At 40.3% G+C, this 26,437-nt stretch overlaps 1 protein-coding gene across 3 annotated transcripts in view; it reads right to left on the bottom strand.

Moving 5' to 3' along the window:
- Nucleotides 1-1,304: 1,304 nt before the first annotated feature.
- Nucleotides 1,305-26,437, bottom strand: part of LGI1 (leucine rich glioma inactivated 1) — a 39,501-nt gene continuing 14,368 nt past the window's right edge. The window contains exons 3-8 of one of the 3 annotated variants that reach the window (XM_023226292.1): nt 21,335-21,406; nt 21,168-21,239; nt 8,979-9,050; nt 6,241-6,410; nt 5,798-5,962; nt 1,305-1,730 (exon numbers count right to left, since the gene is read on the bottom strand). In XM_023226292.1, the coding sequence (XP_023082060.1) occupies nt 1,693-1,730; nt 5,798-5,962; nt 6,241-6,410; nt 8,979-9,050; nt 21,168-21,239; nt 21,335-21,406 (589 nt within the window). In that variant the 3' untranslated portion in view covers nt 1,305-1,692. Of the gene's footprint in view, nt 2,512-5,797; nt 5,963-6,240; nt 6,411-8,978; nt 9,051-21,167; nt 21,240-21,334; nt 21,407-26,437 lie in introns of all 3 variants that reach the window. The other 2 variants (XM_023226290.1, XM_023226291.1) reach the window with 2 other exon arrangements.

The following is a 26,437-nucleotide window of genomic DNA, read 5'->3' on the forward strand; positions in this document are numbered from 1 at the left end:
CAAAGGCCAGTTAGGGAGTGACATATTCTTCTCTCCCATAATCCTGATGTCAGAGTTATTATCTTTCCCATATGGGAATCTGGTTCCTGTGCATAACTCTCCAGGGAATTGCTTCACAGAAACTATGTAAGTAGGTGTGTACCTTTGATGCTTCAAGTCTTCCAGATATGCACTGTGTGCCAGGGGCTGCTGTCTGCCCTTCCCGACCACACTTACATGGCAAAAGAGTCCAGCAAACAATGAGCAGGAGCAAGCTCTGACCCCCTCCGTGAAGGCAGCACACAGAACCAGTTCGTGCTAGGAATATCTTCTCTGCCATGATCCCCCTTTGAAATTACATCTTCCCTTTAAGTTCAAACAAGAACCTAGACTTCCGGAAAGTCATCTTGATACTCCCAGGATACTTATAATCTGGAATGTTTAGAAGGTACTTGGCACTCACTGCTTGCTCTGTAGGTTTTTTGTGTTCTAACACCCCAGTTAGTCTTCTAAGGCCTCAGAGGGCAAGGTCCATGCCCTATTCTGGCTCAATCCTCCACCCCTGCTGAACAATACCCCATTCTTAGGAGGTAGGCAATAATTAGGTCAAAAGGCCTCAGAAAGTTTATTATTGTATTATAACCGGAGGACATATGCTTCTTTAAAAGCATTTTTTGAGAGCCTACTGTATCACAGGCATTGTGCTAATGACCCATGTGATCCAGAAGCAGAAATTTAGAAAATCAGATATGAGCCTTTTGGGCACTCTGCAGCAGGTAAATAACAAATCAAAATTGTATCTAGAAGTGAAGCATCCTTGGTCAGATTAAGAGGCCTTCATGACAGGTACATTTGAGGCAAACGCTATAAGGTTACAATCTCTATCAGCTGTCAGATGTTTAGAAAGACCCTAAATAGGGTATTGAGATCCTAATTCTTGATTTTACTTTCTCCTAGAAGTTGTCTGAGTGATGATTTTCTCTGGGGCTATCAGTCAGGAAAGGATGGGTCTTGCTGTCACTAATTTCAAATCAGTCCTCTTGTAGTAGGCAAATTTCTCTACCTTTCTTTTAATTTGTCACCATTTCACCTCAAATTATCCCGAAAGGCCATGACCTTTGGAAATACCTTTGAATGTTCAAAATCATCTGATCCAGCCACATATAAACCTGGTCATAAATTATGGGTAATCAATATCAGATTACCCATAATTCTATCTTCACTCATTCTTCACACTGTAAATCCTTGATCCAAATACAAAGCTATTATATAAAACTATTTCTTCAACAAACCAACAACAACAAGAATAAAACAGCTCCTGTAAATAATTACCTTTGGGATATGAAAGAAAATGTAAACATTTTATTTGGCAGTTGTTTCTGAACACATGAATAAATAAATGGAAAAGTACATATTAATATTTCTTTTTGGAGTAACAGATACCATTAAACGCTTATTTACACATCTTCACTGCAAAGAACAGTTACACAATTAAATTTTGTCTTATAAAAGGTAACTTCCCACATCACTGGACTGGACAGTTAAGGATGGAGATACTGGTAGTGCTTGGTTCTAGCAGTCTCAATGTTTGAAAGGCATTCATTTGCAAGTGTGATAAGAAGAGTCATCATGCATTGAGTTCATCCGGGTCATGTACTGTAGAAAATTTCTGATGGCAGCCACAGAATTTGGTGTCTCATGCGCTTAAGTCAACTATGACATGTTTGTAAATCTGTGTATTTCCCTTAAAACTGGAAGCAAAAAGAAAATTACGTTTATTAATGGACACATGTGTGAATGATCTTGGTGCCTGAACATTTAATTCCTGAAATTTCACAAATTTGGCTTTTTCTGCATCCCAGTTATACACTTGAGTAAAGGAGTAATCACTTCCAAGAATTGCATATTGGTAATTATTTATCTGAAGAGGCTGGAACACCATGGATCCTCGCGACGGCATCCTCTGAATATCCTGGAACGAGGAGCCTCCCCATTTCATGACTTTGGAATCACCAATGAATCTTGTCAAGCAAATGTACACGTCCCCTTTCACTGAGAAGTGCTTCACTGCGTACACATCCTCCATGTTAGGAATGTCAGTTTGGTTAGTGAATAATTGTGTTGCTTTGTTCCACTGATAAATTACAGGACGCTGGGAACTACTGGACAGAATTAAATGAGGCGTTCTGAGTGTCTGAGGTGTTCTGACTATTTCTAGATATTCCACATCAGTGTCCCTGTACCACGCGTGTAAGGATTGATGGGAGTAGAATCCGTTTCCGTTCCATTTGTAAATGGTAGTAAAACCAGCTTTTGAACTGTCAGCAACAACAAAGTACCAGTTGTTTTCAATCTTGAATGTTTCAATGTCATTGGGTTTTCGGATTTTGAGAATTTCAATATCCTGGATTTTTATGAATTTATTTGCAAAACTGTCTCGTTTATAGATGTGAGAGCCACCAAACAGCTGGGCCACAATAACATAGAGCTGAGTTTCAATGACTATAGGCTTGCATACTACAGTGGATGTGCCTGGGAAAAGACAAAGGAGAGGTTAGTTGTGTGGCCATCCTCTTTTGGAGCATGTAAACATGCAGGCTGGGGCCATACAACTTCCACCCAAATCAGCCTGAAACAAGAGATCTCCTTGGTTGATTAGGCAAGGCTGGTCTCCAAAGCCCAATGGCAGCAGTGTCCTGAAGTTCTGTGCCTTTGTGCCTTGTGGGGCCTTTGTTACCAACAATTGAGTTGTTAACGTCATATCCAGCCTGCTCTAGACGTTCAGGACACACAGCTATGGCCCGAGTGTTCTCTTATTTCTTGCACAAAGAAAGCATTACTTTCCCTGACACATCATGAGTTAATCATAATTCTAATGAAAACTACTGTTTACTGAGCATCTATTATGTGCTTTCTCAATTTACCTCATTAATTTTCCCAACAATCTTAAGAGATAAATATTATCTCTTTTTCCACATGAGTAAACTGAAGCTCAGAGAGGCTGTTTTGGTAGCAGAAGGCAGAGTTGGGGATTCAAAGCCAGGCCTACCGGCGTTTCTACACTTTTAACCCAAGCTGGGGACAAGTTAGCTATTCCAGGACTTCAAATTTGGGTTATCTAAGATCTTAGATAACCAAAGGCTAGCATCGTGGTCTGGGTAGTCCATGGCTCTACTGTAATTGTTTTGCTCTAAGTCTGAACTGCTTCCTGCTCTAGAATAACTCGCCTTTTCCCTGCAAAGAAAGGAGATGCCGCTTTTCATTTTTCTGGAGCTTTAGGTCACTGGTGGCAGGAGTGAAGAGAAGGAAGAGGAATGTTTAAGAAAATCGAAAGACAGGGGCAGCCATGGGCAATGCTCCTGAAAGTTATTTTGGGAAATCACAGAAAATGATGTGGGATCTGTCAGTGGCCTAGCTTGATATCCTTTGGGGAAGAGTTTGACATTTATCTGACCTGTGAGATTCTGATTTTACAGAAGGAGTTTGGCTCTAGAAAATCCAGAGACAGCTGGGCAAATCTGGGCTTTAGGCCTCTTCTGACTACAGCTCTAGTGCAGGGCAGAAAGTTCTATGTTAACTCTTTCTACTAATTGGCTTCATCCCTAGGCAAGGTAGTTTTCTTTGTGACTCTTTTCAGGGCTAAACTGATTGTATGATCTTAAGAAAATCATTTAACTTCTCTGAGGCTCAGTTTTCTTTTCTGTACAATGAGACTTTAGACTAGATTAAGGATGGCCACCAGATTCCAACACGTACGAATACTGTTTGACTCATTGAGTGTGATTGCCTGGGGAACTGTGTTGAGAAGGATTCTGTGGCCGTGTCTGCACTCTACATGAACGATTACCATGATAGATTAGTGGTGCCTGTCTAGAGTGAAGGAAGGGATAATGACTGAGTATGGGATACATATTTGTCATCTACCATGGTTGGAATGTTTGTGTCCCTTCAAAATTTATGTTGTAGTTTAATCCCCAGTGTCATAGTATTAAGAAGTGGGGTGTCTAGGAGGTGATTAGATCATGAGGACTCCACACTCATGAATGAATTAGTGCCCTTGGAAAAGGGCTTGAATGAGCCTGTTAGATCTTTTTTTGCCCTTCTGCCATGTTAGGACATAGAGAAGGCACCGTCTCTGAAGCAGAGAGTGAGCCCTCACCAGACCCTAAATCTCCTGGTGCCTTGATCATGGAGTTCCCAGCCTCCAGAACTATGAGAAATAAATTTCTGTTCTTATAAATTACCCAGTCAAGGTATTTTTTGTTACAGCAGCAGGAAGGGACTAAGACATCATCCTAGACAAGATGAGCTGTGAGGTGCCCTCTGAAAGTTTGCAGATGTATGATTTATTTCTCTTGTAAGTGCTCATCTAAACAGCCATTCAAAGAAATTAATGAACCATACAAAAGTAAGAAGAGCCTGGTTTCAACTGCACAAAACCCTGCTATAGTCCACTGGAAAACTTATGGGGGCCTAAGGAAGCATGACCTTCTTCCTTCAGAAAGGAGGATTCTAAAAGAAAGGAGTTTCTTTTAGATTCTAAAATGGTCTCAATTTGGAAGGGATCCCTTTATTTAAGCAACCCCAGCCTTGAGCAAGCCCCGGACCTGTCTTGGTCCTTTGAGCAATGAGGGTGATGGCTACCAGCAAAATCCATCATGACCCTTCACGCCTTATCTAAAGAGTTACCTTTTATGGGGACGTGTGAGTGCTCTTGAGAGCAGATTTAATGGTATTAGAAGCTAAAGCTGATATTAAAAATTGTAGAGGGAGCCCTATGTTCTAACTAATGACTTATAATTTTAAAAATTATTAAAATGGGAAAGAAACTTAAGAGATCAGCTAAGTATGGCCAGGCAAGGTGGTTCACTCCTATAATCCCAGACCTTTGGGAGGCTGAGGCAGGTGGATCACTTGAGGCCAGGAGTTTGAAACCAGCCTGACCAACTTGGCAAAACTCCATCTCTACTAAAACTACAAAAATTATCGGGGCGTGGTGGCACATGCCTGTAGTCCCAGCTACTTGGGAGGCTGAAGGACAAGAATTGCTTGAACCCAGGAGGCTGAGGTTTCAGTGACCCCAGATCATGCCACTGCACTCCAGCCTGGGCAACAGAGTGAGACTCCATCTCAAAAAAAAAAAAAAAAAAAGAAAAAGAAAAAGAAAGAATTAGATTCCATGGCCAAATTAAGGGTGAAAAATACGGGAAAAATTTCTTCACTGCAGGACTTCTCAGATTCACAGATGTATGTATTACAAATCTACAAGACCAAGATATGGTTCACGAATTTATTGAACCACAAAATCTTTTTTGTTACAAGGCATACATTAACATTTTGTAGAAGAAACGTTTGTGCAACAAAGTTTGAGACTTATTGATCTACAATAACCTTCTTATCTTATAGTTAAGAAAAAGGGGTTGGGGGGTATCCGTGAGTATGAGCGGCTCGCCCAAAGAGACTGTGGCAGAACCTGGACTAGAACTTCTGATTCACCATCCAATACTTTTCTTTGAAGAAAAATAATCATTTATTTACTGTTTATGTATTATACTAGACCCTATGCTAAGTTTCTTGTATATGTGTTCACATGATCTTATTAACAACCCTGTGAGTTAAGTATTAATATTATTCCCGTTTTACAAGTGGGGAAATTATGGCTTAGAGAACAATCCCAGGTCATTTAGCAAATGGTAGAGTTGGAATTCAAATGACTTTAGGTCTGCTAAAGCATTCCCCTATACCACTCATCTTTCCTTGTTGCCCTTGGCTGAAGCAATTTAACTTCCCACTCAAAATATTATTAGGCTTTTCATACCTGTAATGTTGTCATAATTCCGGAAGGTCTTTTCCACATGGTCCCATTCAAGGAAAATGCATTTTCCAGTAAAAGGCTGAGCGATGACTACATACTCATCATTCAAATAAGAAAAAGTGTCTATGGACAATGATTGATAAGGCAGGTCTTGAGACTTTGCAAATTCTGCAAAAAGAGGAAATGATAAATAACTGTGAGCTAATACCTCTTTCCTTGGCTGGATCTCAAATATTCATAAGAAATACATGTATTTCAGAGAATAGTAAAATGGTCATTTTACTTTTCTTTTAAACGCATGAAGCATTGTCAATGGTTCATAATTTTTTTAAAATTAAATTGCTCAGCTGGTTTTTAAGATATAAAAAATATCAGTTTCTGCATATGAAAAAAAAAGGTAGCTCTTATTTTAATTTTATGAGGTGGAATGATGATGAGTACATTACCTGTAATGATGCAATCGAAATCCTTGGAGGAGAGACTATTGATTTTGCGCTTCTTGTATTCTGGGGGGCCTTCACAGTAGATGTCTTCAACAGTTGCATTGGTGTGGCCAAGCCATTCCACTAGCCATTTCAGTTTACAGTCACAATTAAATGAATTACCCCTCAGGTCCCTGAAAGACAAACTTCAGCTGCTTTTGCTGTACAAGGGCCCTACCCACACAGGAGAGAGTTCTACATGAACAATTAACATGTGCAGAATGACCTTACCCGGCTTTATATCCTGCCCTATAATCCACCTGGAACCTGACTGACCACTCACTTTGGGCTCAGAGAGTTAGCACCATGCACACTTGAAGACTACCCAGTCAATGGAACCTTATCACTTACTCCCTCTTGGATCCCCAAGTGGCTTAGTCTAGGGCTGTGCTGTCAATAGAAACAGTATATGAACCATAAATGTAATTTAAAATTTTCTATAGCCACATTAAAAAAGTAAAAAGAAGCAGGTATAATTCATTTTAATAATATGTTTTATTTAACCCAATACATACAAAAGATTATCATTTTGACAATCATCAATATAAACATTATTGAGATATTTTACATTCCTTTTTTATACTAAGTCTTTGAGGTCCAGTGTGTATTTTATACCTATAATATATCTTAATTCAGATGCTAAATTTTACCAGAAATAGGTGATCTATATTTAGATGTCATAAAATTCATAATTAAAAAAATAGATGTATATACCCAAATTGTTCAAACATACTTAACATTTTCCAATAATTGAGCTGAGAATCAGCTTTTAGATTTAAATTTAACTGTTAAAGAAATTAAGTAAAATTTAAAATTCAGTCTCTCAGTTGTACTAGGAGCACATTTTAGGTGCTCAGTGACCATAGGTGTCTGGTGGCTACCCTATTGGACAGCACAGGTCTAAAGGACAGAATGTAGTGATTATTGTAACGTATTTAATTAAATCAAGTGAGCTGTTTGCTTTTCTTCTTCCTCACAGACATAATTAATCCTGATCCTCTTCTGTGGTCTACAAATTCAGTTTAAATAGGAAATGACTTTGACACAGCAGAGTTACCACAGACATACAATCGCTCATGCCTGTAATAAGTTATACAGCATAGACCATTTACATTTCCACATATGACCCCAACTCACCAAGTTCTCTGTGTATTTGCATTGCTTCTGTTCAGGAATTCCACCTCCTTTCCTGGTCACACAGAATTCTTAAGATAGATGCTGCCTACTCTTCACACCGCACATAAATAATTTTTAAACGCCCAAACATTTAAAAATGTTTTTTAGAGGATACTTTCAAGAAAGCCAAGAAATCCACTAAAAGGCAAGTTGGCATGGATCCTTGTACTTCTAAGATAATTCTTGATTTGGGCATATTAGAGTAGGTCCAAAAGGCTAAACCCATCTTGGGATTCCCTGGAGACTGAGCCAATTTCAATATTTTTTTGTTTTGTTGTTCACTAGTGTAGGGTATAGACTAACACAAAAATGGGGTAAAGGATCCCCAACGAGCTACATCCCACGTCACCCATGGAGTGTGTTCTAACTTCCAAGACACTCCCAGAACTGACCTAGTCTCCCAGGAGAACTCTGACCCACACTAATGAGTGGCAACCTTTCAGGCTACCGTAAACCAGAGAAGATAACCATGGTCTGTCCAGGACTCTCTTGGACGACTCCTGATTTGGGCATTCTCCTGGAATTAAACCATCATTCAGGAATTGGGGTAATAGACATGGAGGAGGGGCTGGGGAAATACTGCAAGGAACAAAGAAAGTTTTTCATTAGGCTACTGATTTGAAGTTAAATACTGGGCTTGGAAAAAAGTACTTGACTCAGATTTTCCTTTTGTTTGTTATTGGAGAAAAGTTGTTTTGAATATATAGTCTACAGCAAAGTACCTGAATACTTTTTTTAAAAAGCTTTTGTTTTCATATATCCTTTCATTTGTTCCTGTATTCCACCTTATGACATTTAAATACCTTTCTAATGTTCTGGAAGGCAAATAATGAAGCTGAATTGCTTTTGAGAGGTTTAGGCATATATTACTTGCTTTGCTTACAGCAAAATATACAAATTCCTTGCAAAGATCTTTCACTCGGAGGCTTAAAAGTCAAAGTTTGAAAGCTCTTTTGTTTGAAAAAGGGTCAAAAATAATTAAATTCATTCCCTTCCTGGGGCTTACGCCAAATTCCTGGGGATTAAGCTTAGAGTTGTTGTTCAGTCTAATGAGAAAAAAGGCAAACTTTTCTCCCTTCCCCCACTTCCTGCTCCATTTCTCTGTTGACTGACCAACCCAAGGGTGTAACCTTTCATCTTTATTCTGTCAGTTTCCCAGACTCCTTTATGTTTTCCCTTTGTAGCCCTATTTCCTGAACCTCATGAGAAAAAAGGGATCTTGAAATTTCTAGCCGGGTCTCTTCCCACCCTGTCAAAGTCCCTTACCATTGCTCCCTGCCATATAGACACATACTTTGTTAAAGGAATGCCTGGGTGTCATATATTCAGAATTTCCAATGATAAATACCACAGAAGATTCAAATGTTAGTCTATGTAAATTTAAATTTTTAGCCAGTTAAAATTCAGATTTACAAATCCTAATTTTAATTTAAAAGCCAATTAAAAATTCTAATAATCAATACCAGGCTTCCTTGTTAATGACCGCAAATTAATTAATTGTTCAGTGATTTCTTAGGTCCTCTTACACATTTGTTAAAGAATCCAGGCCTTTGAAAATATCTTTTGGGAGTGTCTGAAGATTGTTGTTTGCAAGGCTCCTGGAAAAAAAAAAAAAAAAAAAGTGATGGTAAACTGTAGTAATAAATTAAACAAAGGAATTTACTGATAAAGTTTAGTTTAGTTATGAGTCTCTTTTGTCATTTCCAGCCTACTAAATGACTTGTGGTCCTTTTTTTACTTCTGAAATACTACTCAGATTCCTGCTGTTGTCCTTTCAGTTCCTAACCTGTTCACTTCAACACCCACTCCGTATTTATTTATTTTTATTTTTATTTTTATTTCTTGAGACAAGAGTCTTGCTCTGTCACCCAGGCTGGAGCGAAGTGGTGTGACCTCAGCTCACTGAAACCTCTGCCTCCTGGATTCAAGTGATTTTCCTGCCTTAGCCCCCCATAGCTGGGATTACAGCTGCCCACCACCACACCCGGCTAATTGTTGTATTTTTAGTAGAGACAGGGTTTCATCATGTTGGCTAGGCTGGTCTTGAACTCCTGAGCTTCAGTGATCCACCTGCCTCGGCCTCCCAAAGTGCTGGGATTACAGGCGCACTCAATATTTAAACAACATTTTATGTTGGTTAAAAACAACAACGATTCCTGGGCATTGATCTTTCCATTTAGAACAGAACACGGGAGAGTCACACTCTTGGACACTCAGTCTAGGGGATATCTCCCAAATGATGACTAACCAAACTGGTGAGTGTCCATCTCCAAAATGCCCCCTCTCCTCCCGCCTGGGCTGCCCCTTCCTCCTTGCTTGCTCCGGAGAGCAGCCAAACCTCCAACCCACAGTGCCAATAGCTCTATCCCTTCCCCAGCACATCCTTTCTCCTTTCTGAAGCCCACGCGGCCTTTTCCTTTCTAGCTCCATTCATTCCACCTCAGAAAAAAGTTTTCTTATAAATACCTATCCAACCATTCTCTTAATCACCTCCCTCTTTCTCCTTCTTCTGGTTCTTTTCCTGTGATCACAGGAATGATTTTCCCTTTCCCTTTCTATTTGTTCTTCCACAAATCACTACAATGATTCTAATCAAGGTTAATGAGTAAAAAATTGTCCTGATAATGCCAAGGAAAGGGAAATGTGTCCCTAGTACACAAATATAGCACAGTGCTAATGCTGTATGACCGGGGAAGGTCACCAGGTAGTGTAATTTTCTATTTTTAACCAGCACCATATATATATATATACACATGTTATAAACTTTTCTTAGAGGTTTTTTTTTTCACAATAAAAATAAAAAACTAAACTAAAAGTAAAAAGCCCATACCATTAGCCTCTAAACCCTTGAAAATTCTCTCGACTTCCCTTTAAAACATTCTCAAAAGTCTATGTCTTCTACCTCCACTAATTAAATATAAGATTTCTCAAGTGCAAACATTCAAGATTTTTAGAACTTATTTTTGAGTTAGTTACGTTGTTTTTCTGGGTTTTAGAAATTACTACTAGTTTAAATGGTTCTCAATGAACCTTGGAATGTAAGAATAGGAACTGAGTCAGAACGTTCCACTCTCGATGGTGGTCCAATTGTGACAAAGAGCATGGCTTTTGGAGTGATTCTGAGCTACGTTTGAATCCTGACTCCAGCATTTACTGGTTGTGTGACTTTGGTAATGTATCTTCTTGGAAATTCAGTTGTTTCATTTTTAAGTGAAGATAATAATACCTTATCTCATAAGATTATTGGAAAAAGAAAATGAGATAATCAAGGATGGTGCAGGCATCTGTACTACTCTCAGTAGAGTGGCTGGCGTCAGAAGAGGAGAATGGCTTCTGTATGTACATTGTCCAAGAAACAACGTTTAGAAACAGACCATACGAATGAGCTGCTATGGCTGTCCACATACAGCAAAATTAACAAAATGCCACTAAGGAAGACTATTCAAGAGAATGTCTCCATAATTCATCTTACTGACTGGTGTTTGAATTAAGAGATGTCTTGGACCAGTCCAGAGTCACTCCTCATGTTATGTGTCTCAGTTTATTTTCTGGCACAATGTGGCTTAAAGTTATCTTACTAACTTCTAAGTGGATGTCCCTTCTTCTGAAGCTAGCAAAAACTGCAACTGGCTGAAGGGCATAAATTTAGAGGAGGTTGAGTCACAGGACAGTGGGTATGCAATGATTAAGCAGTCAAATCCTGAATTACTACTGCCAATAGGGCTACACAGGAAAAGGCACTGTGCTTGTCTTACTGTTCGAGGGGAATTCTTTTTTTTTTTTTGAGACAGGGTCTCACTTCGTTGCCCAGGCTGGAATATAGTGGCATGATCACAGCTCACTGCAGCCTCAACCTCCCTGGCTCAAGTGATCCTCTGGGCTCAGCTTCTCCAGTAGCTGGGACAACAGCTGTGTGCCACCATGGCCAACTAAGTTTTTTTTATTTGTAGAGACAGGGTCTTGCTATGTTGCTCAGGCTTGTCTTGAACTCTTGGGCTCAAGCTATCCTCATGCCTCTTCCTCCCAACGTGCTGGGATTACAGGTTTAAGCCACCTACCCTGTGGGATTCTTTTAAACAATGGGTGAATCTGGAAGTTCTACTTCCTGCCCAAAGGAGCAGAGCTTTAGGCCTCACACGATCCACGTGCAAGATAACCACAGAACAGATGGCAAAACAGAGCTGCAGACTCGGAGCTACGGGGCTTCTGGAATGGAGAGGCAGTATTTTTGCATGACAAGATGGAGGGCTTCTAATTCACCAGAACTGCGAGATGGGGCTGAGAAAGACAGGCTGGCCTGATGGGCTGTGGGATGAGGCATTACATTTCCTGACAACTTCTTGTGACAGAGGCTCTTGCATTGGGAACCAAAGGGTTGGGGAGGCAGGGGAGTCAGAGGGAGAAATGGTGGGTGGATTCGCTGAATCCAGTGTCAACCCTTTGCTGCTTCGCTACCAAAAATTCAATGAAATCCTTGCCCACAATGGACTGCTCTTAGAGGAGAAAGGATGAAGCTTCATGTCTAGGTTTGGTGAGTGATGGGCATGAGAAGTCTGCCTGGATTCACTAAGAGAAGCAGAATCAAGAGGAAGTAAGATTCAGACATGAGAGCAGGGCTTCCAGACACCCAAGGCCGGGGAGCTGGAGTTCAGACAGCTTCCCTAAGTCTCTGGGAGGTCCCAGTGACATCAGGGTACATTTGGATAAAAGTAAAGCAGGCAGTGGGATTTGGGCAGAGAACGACTTAGGAAAGCAATGTTGACAGAGCCTGAGAATTATTCTGCAAAAAAATGTAACAGGTTGCCAGGGTGCGGTGGCTCACACCTGTAATCCCAGCACTTTGGGAGGCAGCAGTGGATGGATCACCTGAGGTCAGGAGTTCGAGGCCAGCCTGGGCAACATGGCAAAATCCTGTGTCTGCAAAAAATACAAAAATTAACTGGGAGTGGTGTGTGCCTGTGGTTCTAGCTACTCTGGGAGGCTGAGGTGGGAGGATGGCTTGAGCTCAGAACTTGAGGCTGAAATGAGTCATGATTGCACCACTGCACTCCAGCCTGGGTGACACAGTGAGATCCTGTTTCAAAAAAAAAAAAAGATATATATAAAGGATTGTGTAAATAAACGATGGTCCATATGTAACATGGAATATTTTGTAGGAGATTTTAAAAATGAGGTAGGTCTCTATGATTTAATATGAAGTGATACCTAAGTTTAGAGTGTCATCTCTCTGGAGCAAGAAGGACAGATAGATGTCTGTGGATACACAAAGAAAACTCTATCAGAAGATACAAAAACTGTTGATTGAGGTCGTATCTTGGCGTATGGTTACTGGAATCTTTCACTTTTCTATGTAAATACATATTTATGTTGTGAGTTTTTATCATCAAGCATATATTATTATTTTATAATCAGAAGAAACAAAGAATAGAGTTGACTTTTTGAAAGGATCCTGTTACTTAGTACTTGTACGTAAGTGTGGTTCTGTCCAGTGAGGGTTCAGCCATTCAAAATCAATCATTTGGCTGCATTCATCAACTTCCAAAGCTACCTACAGGGTTAGATTAGTAATTACTGTCACGGCCCGAACTCGGGGGCCTGAGTGGTCAGATCATGCAAATGTCTTTCACAAGACCTCCTACAGGAGGGAGCTGCCTGTTTTCTAAAAATTGCCCATGCAGTTTCAGGCCCTCACCCTCTATGGAGATTGGGACTACAAGGTTGTCCAGGCTTGAAGCCACTGCTATGGTTCTTTGCCCCAGCTTAAAGTCAGCTGTGATGAGGACCTGTTGCTTCCACAAATCATCATGGGCATCTGAGGGCTTCAGGGAGATTCGCTGCAGGAGAGAGCTGCTGAGGGCACTGGGACCAGGGGCACCAGGAAAAAAAAGGGCAAGTCACGCGACGCTCCCTGAAACCTCCTCAGCATTTAATCATAAAAACAGGGTAAATAGAATGAGATCTGATGTTTATCAGGGAATTTAAACAGCTAGAGAGACTGAGATAGCACTTTGTGGGTTAGAGTTAAGGTTATTTTAGAGTTGATATTAGGATTATTTGATTCTTCAGATTCCACCTCTGCATTGAGTTTTGCTACCAGAGAGCAAAATACCTGGATAAAATTTTTGCAGTTCTGCCTTCATCCCACTCCCAGCTTCACAGAGTAGTGACTTAATATTATTATTAACTTTTCCTCAACAGAAGCTCTCGTTGCTATATGTGCTACGTGTTTGTAAAACTGGTTGTAGCTATTCTTTCCTGCATCACTTAGTGTAGTGTAGTGGTTTAAGTGCCAACTTCATCCAAATCCACCAGGGATTAAATTTGAACGTCATCACCCTTTGGAATGTGTCCTTAGCCAACTTAATTTAACCTCTCTGGGTTTCTGTTTTGACATCTGCAAAACTGAGTAAAGGGTATGAATTTCACTTATTGTGAGAATTAGCACATGTAGTTACTAATATTTTTATATACATATCTTTGTAATGGATTCCAGGAAAAACTGTATCTGCAGGTAAATTTTTAAACCTTATGTGTTAAGACCACAAAACTAATCTTTTTCTTTGATGTTATAGTCATTAAACAGTGATATTAAATATCTAAACACTTTAAAATATTCACTTCAGGAAGCTGAGATCATCTATTCTTTCTGCCTCTCTTAGTAAGGAAAATCCTATGCCTTGGTATTCTTAAAAGTTCCATCTTTTACTTTTACTGATACACGTATACACATACACACATACATACACATACTACATATGCACATATATATGTAATAATAATTATTTCTTCGCTTCAAGAAAAACTGGAAAGTGCAAAAATTATTTTTTAAAAAAGAAGAGAAATAATAATTATCATAGGAGAAGTAACCACTGTTAAGATTTAGTCATGTTTTCTTCCGGCCATTAATGCAGAGCCCATCAAAAGCAAGGGATTCTGGAAAGCCATGTTGCTAGTCCTGCCCCCCAGGGTGTCTACTCCTTCTCTTACCTCTAGAGTGTCATGACCTGAGAGAGTGTCACCCTGAATTGCGGTAGGGGACCCTCCTTCCACTGCAAAGATCTGTTAGCCAAGGGTGAGGGTTAAACAGAGCTGAATTTTAATACTAGATATAAGAATTCTTGATTCTTAGGAATAGGAGGAAGAAAAATTATGAAGGACAGAGAGGTAAGGAGTCCCAGGTAGCCACCAGAGTTGTCAGGAAAAAGACTTTCTATATGGTATGGTTTAAAGAGTACCAGGCTCCTGCGTTGGCCGAAGCTGACCCCTTGCCAGTCAGACTCACTTTAGGGCCCAGAACTCAGCCACAGAGTACAGGGGTGATGTGAACAGGGAAGTGGATATCTGAGTTTGAGCTCTGGCTGTTCCCTTTTCTATAAAGTTAATGATCACTGGGTCAGAACGATCTCCAAGTTCTATTCTTGCTCTTAAATCACATCTTTGTCATTTTCACTGAGAGGCTTATGGCTTCATCTTTAAAATTAATAGATGACACTAGGATAGGTGATACTTTAGGCCACATACTTAGGGGTCAGTGTGTTTGACAACAGGCTTTTCCAGGAGATGGAGGTCGCACTGGGTCGCACCAGAATATCCGACTGGGGTGGGGTGGAGCTGATTGGGACAGGGATGAAGACACAGTCAATTAGAAACTTGAGGAAACATTTAATCAATGTTCCTTTATTTCTAGGATAATTCTGCAGTGAGCACTGGAAGGATGGTTCTCTTTCCATTATCTGTAGGTCTAGCATAGTGCCCGGCACAAAGTAAGCCCTCAACAGATACTTTTATTTACTTATGTATTTATTTATTTTGAGATGGAGTCTCACTCTGTCACCCAGGCTGGAATGCAGTGGCGCTATCTCAGCCCACTGCAACTTCTGCCTCCCTGGTTCAAGCAATTCTCCTGCTTCAGCCTCTTAAGTAGCTGGGATTACATGCACGTGCCACCATACCCGGCTACTTTATGTGTTTTTAGTAGAGGTGGGGTTTCATCATGTTGGCCAGTCTGGTCTCGAACTCCTGACCTCAAATGATCTGCCCGCCTTGGCCTCCCAAAGTGCTGGGATTACAGGCATGATAGACACTTTTAAATGAATGAACGAATGAGGCAGGCTGGAGTAGATGAGAGGAAGTGTACATATCTAGGCAAAGAAAAGAGCAGAGGATGCTCCTTCGAGGCCCCCTGTGCCAAGGCACTGAGGGAGAAAGCTCAAAGCCCCGTGAGTGACTAGTGCAGTCCCCACCAGCTGGTGTGGACTCCTTCAGGAAGGACCCTCCCTCCCCACAGCCCCACTGTGGTAGAAATCCCAAGGCAATGTGGAGGCTCTTTAAAGTGTGCCTTCAACTAAGTACCATTCTCTAGGTCCTGATTCACAGTTTACCTAAGAAACATTCTTTAAAACAACTGAGATATTGCACAGCTCAACGTCTAGTTACCTTGAAACTGGCTTAGTAAGGTCAAGTGTTCTCAAAGGCAGATGGCCATTCCTTCTTGACAGAAATGATGACCATTTCCTGCCCTTTGGTGTTTTCATCGTCTACCCAAGAAAACCTCCAATTATGACGGTGGAAGCCACTGGAAAGTCTTCTCTCGGAGGCAACCAGACTGGCTCAAACACCACATTTGTTTCAGTGCCACCGGGCTCTTCTGCTAAGAGAGCATCGCCCACAGCCATCTGGGGTGCACCCAGTCCCTCTGCAATGCAGATTCTCAGCTTGGGTTTGTGTCTCTCTGAGCCTGCGGCGGTGCAAGTGCAGTTACTTTAATTTCATAGAAAGTGTTTAAAGGGGATATACACTCTACCATTTAGAATCCTGATTCAGGACTAATGGAGGTTATGCAGTGAATTTTAGTTTATTCCTACACAGTGGTGCTTACTACATACCAGGCCCTGTTCTAAGCGCTTTGCATATATTAACTCACTTAATCTCAAGACCTTAGGCACTAATACTCTTAATTGCCTTGTTATTCCACATCCTATTTTAAAAGATTATTATTATAACCCCATTTTACATGCCCAGGCTGTAGCATAGTGAAGCTAAATGGCCTGCCCCAAATTCCACAGCTGTTAAGGTGCAAAGCTGAGGAATTGATCTGAGGTGGAGAAAAGTGCACTTTGAAGCCTAAAGCCTTAAAAAGGAAACCAATGGGTCTGATAAATGCCAGCTTTATTAATAAGCAGTAAATAATGGAAAATAAACTTGACCTATTGAGCTGGCAGAGAGAGAGTTGAACCCAGGCAGTCTGGTGGCAGAGATCACCCTCTTAGCTGCTACATTGCACTACCTCTTTAAATACATGGCAACGTGAAGGCTAAAACAAAGCATCCTGTGCAACTGATTGGGAACACGCAAGCATCCCGAGTTTGGGGACTGTTATATAGTTCTTTGTACGCCCTCAGTGCTGAGCAACCATTGGATACTCTACAATACATATAGACTGATGGTAATTTTCTCCAAATATTTATATATATGCATGCAAACAATGCTGGTTCCACTGGGCCTTATCCACAGTGACACTTACATGGCACACAAAGCAATCATTATTAAAGACTCGTGGGTATTACTAGAAGCTAATACATAATGTTTGAAGATTTTGTCATCATTGGCCATAAACTAATTTTTATTCATAAACTAATTTTTTATTCATGTTTTCCTGATTACCAAAATAACATATATTTATCAGAAAAATTTAAATATACAAACGATTGCTAAAATATACAAACCATTCAAACATTAAAGTGAAACATGCATAACATTAGGACAATGATTCAAAATAAAGTAATTGAGAATCTCAGGATTTGACAGGCTTTGAAAGGACTTAACTTTAAGAAGTCTCTCTCTCTTTTTAAGGGTGAATTTGTAGAGTTTTAAGGGTTAATTTGCAGGGGAGGGGGGATCTTGCCTGATAGCCGGGTATATATAATAACTTTTTTATTTTTATTTATTTGTTTATTTTTATTTTTATTTTTTCTTTGAGATGGAGTCTCACTCTTTTGACCAGGCTGGAGTGCAAATGGCGCTATCTCAGCTCACTGCAAGTTCCACCTCCCGGGTTCCTGTCATTCTCCCGCCTCAGCCTCCTGAGTAACTGGGACTACAGGTGCCCACCACCACACCTGGCTAATTTTTTGTATTTTTTTAGTAGAGACTGGTTTTCACCGTGTTAACCAGGATGGTCTCGATCTCCTGACCTCATGATCCGCCCATCTTGGCCTCCCAAAGTGCTGGGATTACAGGCGTGAGCCACTACGCCTGGCCTATAATAACTTTTAAGTTGTCTGTAAATGTCTCTTAGAAGAGAAATCTACTGACATCTCCGTATAAGAAGGTGAGAAAGTATGTTGTTCCTTTAGGCATGAACTAAATTTATATAAATGCATAGGTAAGGGAGTGGCTTTAATGTTAGGCCAGAGTGGGAACCAGCTGGACCTGAAAGTATACGTCTAATCCCAACTATCTGCATTTTGAGATGAAGTATGTGGGTAGGGCTCCTGTTTTCAGGATCTTTTCTTTCTTCTCTAGTCGTATTTCCTCCTCAAATCATGTCCCATGGAAGGATCCAGCCAGCTCAATAAAAGCTATCTGGTCCTGCTCTAACTGACACAGTGGAGATAGCACCGGACATCTCATCAAAGACTGTGGGAGACATCTGGCTTTACCACTTAGTAACTGGGGAGCAGCTTAAACTCATGGTGTACCTCCACTTGCTCATTTGTCTATGAACGTAGTGCTACTGCCCTGTCTCTTTCATGGGGTCATCAGGAGACTATGATGAAGCCAAGAATATGAGAAAGCTTTGTAACCTCTTCCTGCAGCGCATACAGATTAGAGGGTGAGGTGCTAATTCCTCACAGCTCAAATGTTTGCCTTGATTGGGAAGGATTGATCTGAGGTGGAGAAAAGTGCACTTTGAAGCCTAATGTCTTAAAAAGGAAACTAATGGCTCAGACAAATGCCAGATTTATTAATAAGCCATAAATAATGGAAAATGAATCTGACTTATTGAGTCGGCAGAGGGAAATTTGGGTTTCAGATCCTCCCTACTCCATCTCTCCTTGAAAGACAGAAAGGAAAGAAGGAAGGAATAAAAGAAGGAAGGAAGAAAGAAAGGAAAGAAAGAAGGAAGAATGGAAGGAAGGAATTGTAAAATGAAGAATAGCATCATTCGAAAGGGGAACATAACTTGGGGATAAAGGCCCTCAGTGAGAAAATATTTGTCCAATTTCTCTTGCTAGCCTGAGCTTCTCTAAGGTGGGACTAGATCTTACTCATCTTTGTAGGCCCTACTCCTTGTAAAGCATGTGTCACATCCTAGAAACTATTTAAGATGAACCATATGGCATTGCCATTTTTGTAGATAAAAAATAGCCTAACATTGGCAATGCCATATGAGTCAACCTAATAAGTGTTAGCTAAAGATGCAAGAGACCCAAGGGTCATATTCATTTAGCCAGCCTTAACCCCTGTTCCCTCATAACACCTTCCCACCTCCAGCACCAGCTCAGAGAGGTGGGACTTCTCTCTCACTGCCTGTAAGAGTCTTGCCTCTCTTTGAGGGCTGCCCTTGGTGTTCCTTGAACCTGAAATTTTCTGGATATTAAGTGTATTCTGTACCAGTCTCTCTCTCTTATGGGCTCCATACAGCTAAAGAAAGGGCATCATTAAGACCCACATTTAAATTCCTTTTTCATTTGATAAACATAATAGGCTCCACTAAACAAAATGGGTGTCCTACACTAGGATGTCAAACAGACTTTTTTATTTGCCTTTTTCCTCTTCCCCTTCCCTTCTTCCTCTCCCTTCCCTTCCTCTCTCCTCTCATCTTCCTTCCTCTTTTTCTTTCTTCCTCCCTCCTTTCCTCTCTCCTCCCTTCCTTCCCTCCCCTCCCCTTCTCCCTCCCTTCCTTCCTTCCCTCCTTCCTTCCTTCCAAGACAGGGAAACATTTTTTCTTGTTCTGTGCATGGAGCCTGAGGGAAACCACAGGCTTTTAGGCTGGAGAGGAGACACAGCTGAATTGAATTGGGCAGGTGAAGCTTATAGCTGGATTCCTCAAAAGGACACCTGAGTCCTACATCCTCCCTACAGCTCTCATGATGCTAAGCATTGGACAGAGGCCATGTGGGTTGGGATGTATGTAAATCTAGTGGATTTCAAGTTGAGGTCATGAACTTCCATTTCTCCTTCCATATGTTTGCTTCTTTTGTTTAATTTTGTCTGAAAAATGAGGTTTGGCAGTGTTAGGCTCTGTGACAAAACTGCATAACATTTATTCTGTAAACAGCCATCTTAGAATCATATCATGTCATTGACATGAAGAGTAGTATTGCAAACACTGTTTTTTTATTATGATAACTCTACACAGAAGCCTTGAAAGGTATGATTTTGTAAAACATATCTGGTCATTAGCTTCTCTTTGCTACAAAACAAGCAACAGGAGAGAAAAGGGCCTGGTGGAGGCAGAGGGACAACCGCATGGATACGCTGGAAATCAGGCTCAGTCAAAGGACAGGAATTTTTGTCTCCTTTGTTCCCTGCTGCGTCCTAGGGCCTAGAGCAGAGCTGGGAATGAAGCATGATGAGAGAACAAGTTAAACTTGACAGAATGACTATGACACTTGGATCTCTTGCATCTGTATCTAGAACTGATAAGATACCTATTAGGTAGGTTGAGAAACAGCTGTTGAAAGGATGAAGCGTAACTGCAATTCAACTGTTAAGTAGATGTTCTCATAATTCCATAACTGATCAGCTCGTGAGGCATCTATCCCCTCCAAGACTATTTCCTCATTTCTGAAATGGGGATTATTGTGCCTGTTTGGCAGGATTATTGAGAGGATTAAATGAAAAGTGATGTAAATGTTAGTGCCTTTTCTTTCTATGTGTTTCTAGTTTCCTTAAAATAATCTGTGCGTATGTAAGAGTGTGCATGTACGTGTGCATGCACGTGTGTGCCTGCATGTGTGTGTGTGTGCGAATGTGTCTGTCTGTAGAGGGTGAGGGAGGCTAGAAGAAACAAGTTGTTTGGGTCATGTTGTTCAGGGGTTCTCAACCTGCCCACGATGCCACTTTAGGCTGGATAATTCTTTATTGTGAGGGGCTGTCCTATGCAGTAGATGTTTAGAAGAATCCCTGCCTTTTACCCACTAGATGCCAGTTACATCCCCCAGTTGTGACAACCAAACATGTCTCTAGATACTGCCAAATGTTCCCTGGGAGACAAAATCGTTCCCTGTTAAGAACAACTGCTGTTAGCTGTAATCACCAATTGAATAATTAAATATTTCACTGAGAAACAAGTTGATCGGGTACTAATGAAGACATTGTCTGTGGCTATATTATGTTTAAATGTATATAAAGTGAGGGCTTATAGAGGAAAAAGAAAAGCTGATATCAAATTACATAGTCAACCCATAATGATCCATGAAGCAAGTAATGATGTAGATAATAAAGAAAGTTATTTCAGGCACACAATTTCCCTGCATTAGATTGCTTTTCTAATTATGGTTGGTTTAGGATACAAATATTAATAGTAATCAATTTCTTGAACACCCTCTGACAGATGACAGGGAAAGATGGCAAGTGTGCATGGAGAGAAATCATTTGGGTTTCTTAAATTTTTATGGACACTCATAAAGTAGGTGCATTAACCACAGGTGATCAAACTGCATTGTCCATTAGCAAGCTTAAAACGTAATAGCAATATTCATACTTACAAGTGAATTAAAGACTTTAGTCCCCGGAAAGTATGTCTTGAAATTGACTTGATGTTGTTGTTTTCTATGAATCTGCAATAAGTTATAATATTTTTTGTCAAACAGTTATAGGAACTTGAGAGTACTTGTCCTGAATCATCATGTTTTAAAAAAGATTTTTTACTTACAAATACTCTAGATGTGGAAGACCAATAAAAGCATCATCACTGATCACATCAAAGGAGTTCGATGTGAATAACCTGCCCAGAAAAAGTACACAATGAAAATGGTGAAACTGACAGATTGTCAATCTTGGCTGCTTTTATCTCTCAGAAAAATGAGTGGGAATTGTATACAGAAAAATGCCTGCATGGCTGTCTGCTACAGTGTTAGTTATGCAGATAATCTATGCAGCATTTTTTTACTCCTAATCATCTCCTCATCAAAGGCTCATCAAGGGGTGCCTGGTGCCCCACTCCTCACAATGACTGCCACCTGCCCTGGGTGACATTTTGAGATACAATCAGAGCAGCCAAAGCAGACAAAGCAAGATTTTACATATTTTCATGACAAAGGCACTAACAATCTTTTCTACTTGTTCTAGAAGCCTCTGGAGTGTTCTGACTGGCAAAAACAATGGTGCTTGGGGTTTTGAGCCTGGGAAACCTAAAAAAAATTAAGCTGCATGCCCAGTTGTGCTGTGATATCTCATAAAAGACAGGCAGTTGACACTGGCTCCATGAACACCAACCAGCCTCCTCCTTTGCAAACAGACTGAAAATGGGAAACATGAGGTTCGGGAAGAGTCTTAGACCCATTTTATCACTGAATAGTTGAAGCTTTTACTTGGACAAATATATTTGCAATTTCAAAATCCACAAGGATTTGGTTTTGAAATTGCTGATGAAAAAGAACATCAATCAGCCATCCCACACCCTGTTGAACTCCTTGGAGAACTGAATGAGAGGCTTAAAAGAGGTAGTTTTAGGCTAAACTGTACAACAATATATTATGTCATAATGTAATAATAATAATAGTAATTCTGTTAGTAAAGCTTATCACTTTTACTTTGAAACCGGGGATTAAATATAACTACCACAAACTAGCTCACTGAATTCACCTCTGAACCTGTGAACTAGAGGAATTAAAACTAGGAGATCTCACTTTCTGAACATTTATGAGTCATCTGTTTGTCATCTGGGATTGCGTCAAATAATCAGAGGAGGGGGACAGCAAGGGGTTAGAGAAGAATTGGCATGAGTCGATAATTTTTGAAGCTGAAAGATGGATACATAAAAGTGAATTTTACTATTTTCTTTACATTTACATATACTTAAAATTTTTCATAAAAATGCGGAGAATGGGGGATAGGAATGAACCAACCAAACAAAAGGAGAGATTTCTTGCATTTCTTCCTAAACTATCAATCCTAGAGTGGTGTTGGATTGTCTTCTAATCCCTTATGCCTCTAATGTCATGGCTTTGTACCCAGGTAATTCACTAGGTTCTGAAAAGCCAGCACTAATGAATAGTGATACATGTTAGAATTCCATGTTACTAAAACAAATTCAAAGCTGTATGATTTCCATCACAGCTTTGGCAATTGTGTCTCTTCTCACTTCATAGTTCTGGAAATCAAGAAGATTCCTCAGCTTGACTCCAGGGTAAGCTAACATCCAAAGGCTTCCTTAGGTTCCAGACTTCCATTGCATTCAGTACAGGCAGCATCAGTGGTGGAGAGAATGGAATAAGGCAGAAATTGGTATATACAAATATTATACCTCTCACACTCACTGATTTGAAAAATGGCCCATGGACCATGGACTTCATAATCTCATACTCCAAGCTGCCGGAAGAAATAGTTTCCATTGCTACTTCCCTTTATGTTAAATCAGATGCAGGACAGAGTGGGAAATGAGTATCAGTGGGCAGAACTTGCCCATGCATGTCACGGGAAGAAAAGAGAGGATTTCTGCTAGATTTTTTGTCTGCTTGTTCATTTCTTATCCCTAGCACCTGTGATACAGCACCTGTCCTATAGTAGACATTGAATAAATATTTGTTGAACAAAGAGGAATTCACTTTACATTAAATTCTGATCCTTACCAAATTACTGGATTAAATATTTCTTACAGCAGGAATTTGCCCTTATTTGTTTTTGTGTCCCCAGCCCCGAGCACAGTTCCTGGCGGAATAATGTTTGTTGAGCTACATTTCAAGGACTAAAACCTCTGGTGAGAACTACAAATACATATGCAAAACTATGGATGAATACTCGAGGAAAGGAGCCAAAACACAATAAAGTACATCCTATATGATTGTACTTATATAAAGTACAAAAGCTAATGTATTGCTGCTAGAATCAGGAGAGTGGTTACCCTTGGAGGCAAGGAGCAACTGGAAGGGAACACAAGGGGCATCATTTGGGGTAATGATAATACTGAATTTCTTGACCTGGGTGCTGGTTACAAGGGTATTCACTTTGTAAAAAGTCATTGAGATGTACATTTATAACATGTGCACTTTTTCTTTACGTATATTATACTTCAATTTAAAAGTTTCTTATAAAAGCTAAAAAAAACACCCTCTGGCTAAGATAATAATGAATACCATAATCTCTTAATTCTAAATTCAATTGTAGTTTCTATGGAAAAAGATGTATAAAATTAGACATACATTCTAAAGATAGTTGAGTGGGCTATCCATTTTATTATCCTACGTATACTTAAAAAGACTCCTACATCATATTCTATACAGAGGATGAAACTCTGACCCTTAATTTGTATGGATTCTTCTAAATATGTTTGATTTCATTATTATAATTTGTTATTGAAACACATATGTTAAAGTATTCCACAGTCTCTATTAAGGGAAACTGTGCCCAACCCACTCCACCTACACAAAAAACAGAACTGGGGCAGACCAGGGTGGCCGTGTTTTACACTACACAACCTCTGTCCCTTTCCACAGGGTAGCCAGTCTCTAAATCAACCAGCATCCCATGGCCCAAGTAGCCTGGTTTAAAAAGGTGAGTTGGGCTAAGATGAGACCCTTGATGAGGATCTGTAATTGGCCGACTGAGAAATGCAGCCACCTGGTAGAGAAGCTAAAGGATAAAGGATGCCTTAGGGTTGAGTTGAATCCATGGTAGGTAAAAGTATGTGCAAAGAATGCTTGGGAGAGTGCAGAATGGTCGTGGAGACCTCACCAAGGGAAGTTTTTTGAAGACTGGTATGGGAAAGATACCTAGATCTGTGTTGGAACCTGAGCCAATGCTTCTGAATGCTGCTTGCTCTTGGAATCACCTGGACAGCATTAAAAATACTGATGCTTGGTTCCCACTCTCGCGGATTCCGGTTAAATTCTAAACCTGGGGTGTCACCTGGGTTACTGAAAAGCTCCCTAGGTGACTCATATGTAGCCAGGGTTGCACATGGTAAGCTTCCCAGGTCAGTCAAAACGCTGTCCCCTTTACCTGTGGTGACCAAGGGGCCTCTGCTCCTTGCAGCAAGTCTGCCTGGAGCAGTTGCTGTGGGGCGTGGAGGAGCTGTGGACTTTCTTGTCCCTATAACTACATGTAGCCTAGAGTCTGCAATAATATGAGTTGGAAGTGACAACTATCCTCACAACAGCAGCAGCATCATGGAGGGGTTTGTGAAACCAATGTACTGTCCAAATGACCTTGTTACTCTGAGCCACAGATCAGTGATCTGGACCCTGCAGACCTGCCAAGCAGTCAGCCCGTGGGTTTGTGCAGAGGTGGTGCAGAATTTGCCCTCTGCCCCAGTTCCATGGGAACATTTGAGGTTTCTCCTCTTTTTTTAGGGAAGCATTTTCCTAAGAAGCCAGGCATTTTCCCCTAGAATTTTGGTGGAGGTGGACACAGGGATGTGCCTGATCCGTCTATACCCTCCCCCAAGGGCTGTGCATTTATTAATTCAGTAAGAAAAGGGGCTGTGGGAGGAGAGGGGAGGATTTTTTCCTTTGCCTTCATAATAGCCTACATGTCATAGACTCCTGCCTGGATTATCTTATTTGGTCTTTAGAACAACTCTATGAAAGTAGTAAAGCAGGTAAGATCTACTTGACAGAAGAGGAAACTGAGGCCCAGAAGGCTACTAAACGCTTTCCTTGAGGTCACAAGGCCCAAGACCCCTGGTTCAGTACCCTTTTCCACACACTGGGTGACCTCTCAGCATAGGTCCCAGGTCACATAATGACATAATAACCATATTCTGGCGAGCAGCCATAATACCACCACTCAGCTCATATGGATTTAAGAAATGTAATTAAACAATAAAGCCTTTCTTAGAGGAATTAATTAATCAGCATAAGCAGTCTTAAAATCACATCCAGATCATATCAATCTGTGTTTTTCAAGTAGAAAGTTTAAAAATTTTGAACACACTTTGTGAGGTTTTTCCAGTTTTTTGTTTTTGTTCTTTGACAAAGTCTCGCTTTGTCACCCAGGCTGGAGTGCAGTGGCATGATCTCGGCTCACTGCAACCTCCGCCTCCCTGGCTCCAGCAATCCTCCCACCTCAACTTCCCAAGTAGCTGGGACCACAGGAGTGCAACACCAAGCCTGGCTAATTTTTGTATTTTTTTTTTTTTAGAGAGACGGAGTTTCACCATGTTGCCCAGGCTGGTCTTGAACTCCTGGGCTCAAGCGGTCCACCTGCCTCGGCTTCCCAAAGTGCTGAGATTACAGGCATGAGCCACCATAACCAGCCTTGAATACACTTTGGTGACTTCTGTTTATAAATAATATATGCTCACTGTAGAAATTCTGGAAAACACAGAAAAGCTTAAAGAAGAAAATGAAGTGCACTATAATCATACTACCCAAAGACACTGATATGCATATGCATAATACACATATGGTATATACACAAATGTATTTCTAAAATTGACATCATATTATATTATTGTGTGTCCTTTTCATTTGCTTATTATATCATGAACAATTTCTCATGACAATCAATTTTTCAAAAATACAGTTTCCATAGATTAGTAAGTTTTGTATTATGGATATATCATGATGTAATTTTTTCTTATTATTGATTCCAATGTTTACTATTATAAAAATGATTATAACCATCCTCATATATAAATATTTTTCCTATCTCTACTTATTTCCTTATGATAGACTTAGGATAGATTTCTAAAAGTACCATTATTAGATTATGGATGGTTTTTAAATCTCTAGTTCTTCACTGCTGACTTGTACCAAATTACATGTCCAACTCTGAGTACGGAAATGCCTATCTGACCATATCCTCACCAACATTT

This window comes from Piliocolobus tephrosceles, chromosome 9 (genome assembly GCF_002776525.5).
Source record: "Piliocolobus tephrosceles isolate RC106 chromosome 9, ASM277652v3, whole genome shotgun sequence".
Taxonomy (NCBI): Eukaryota; Metazoa; Chordata; class Mammalia; order Primates; family Cercopithecidae; genus Piliocolobus; species Piliocolobus tephrosceles.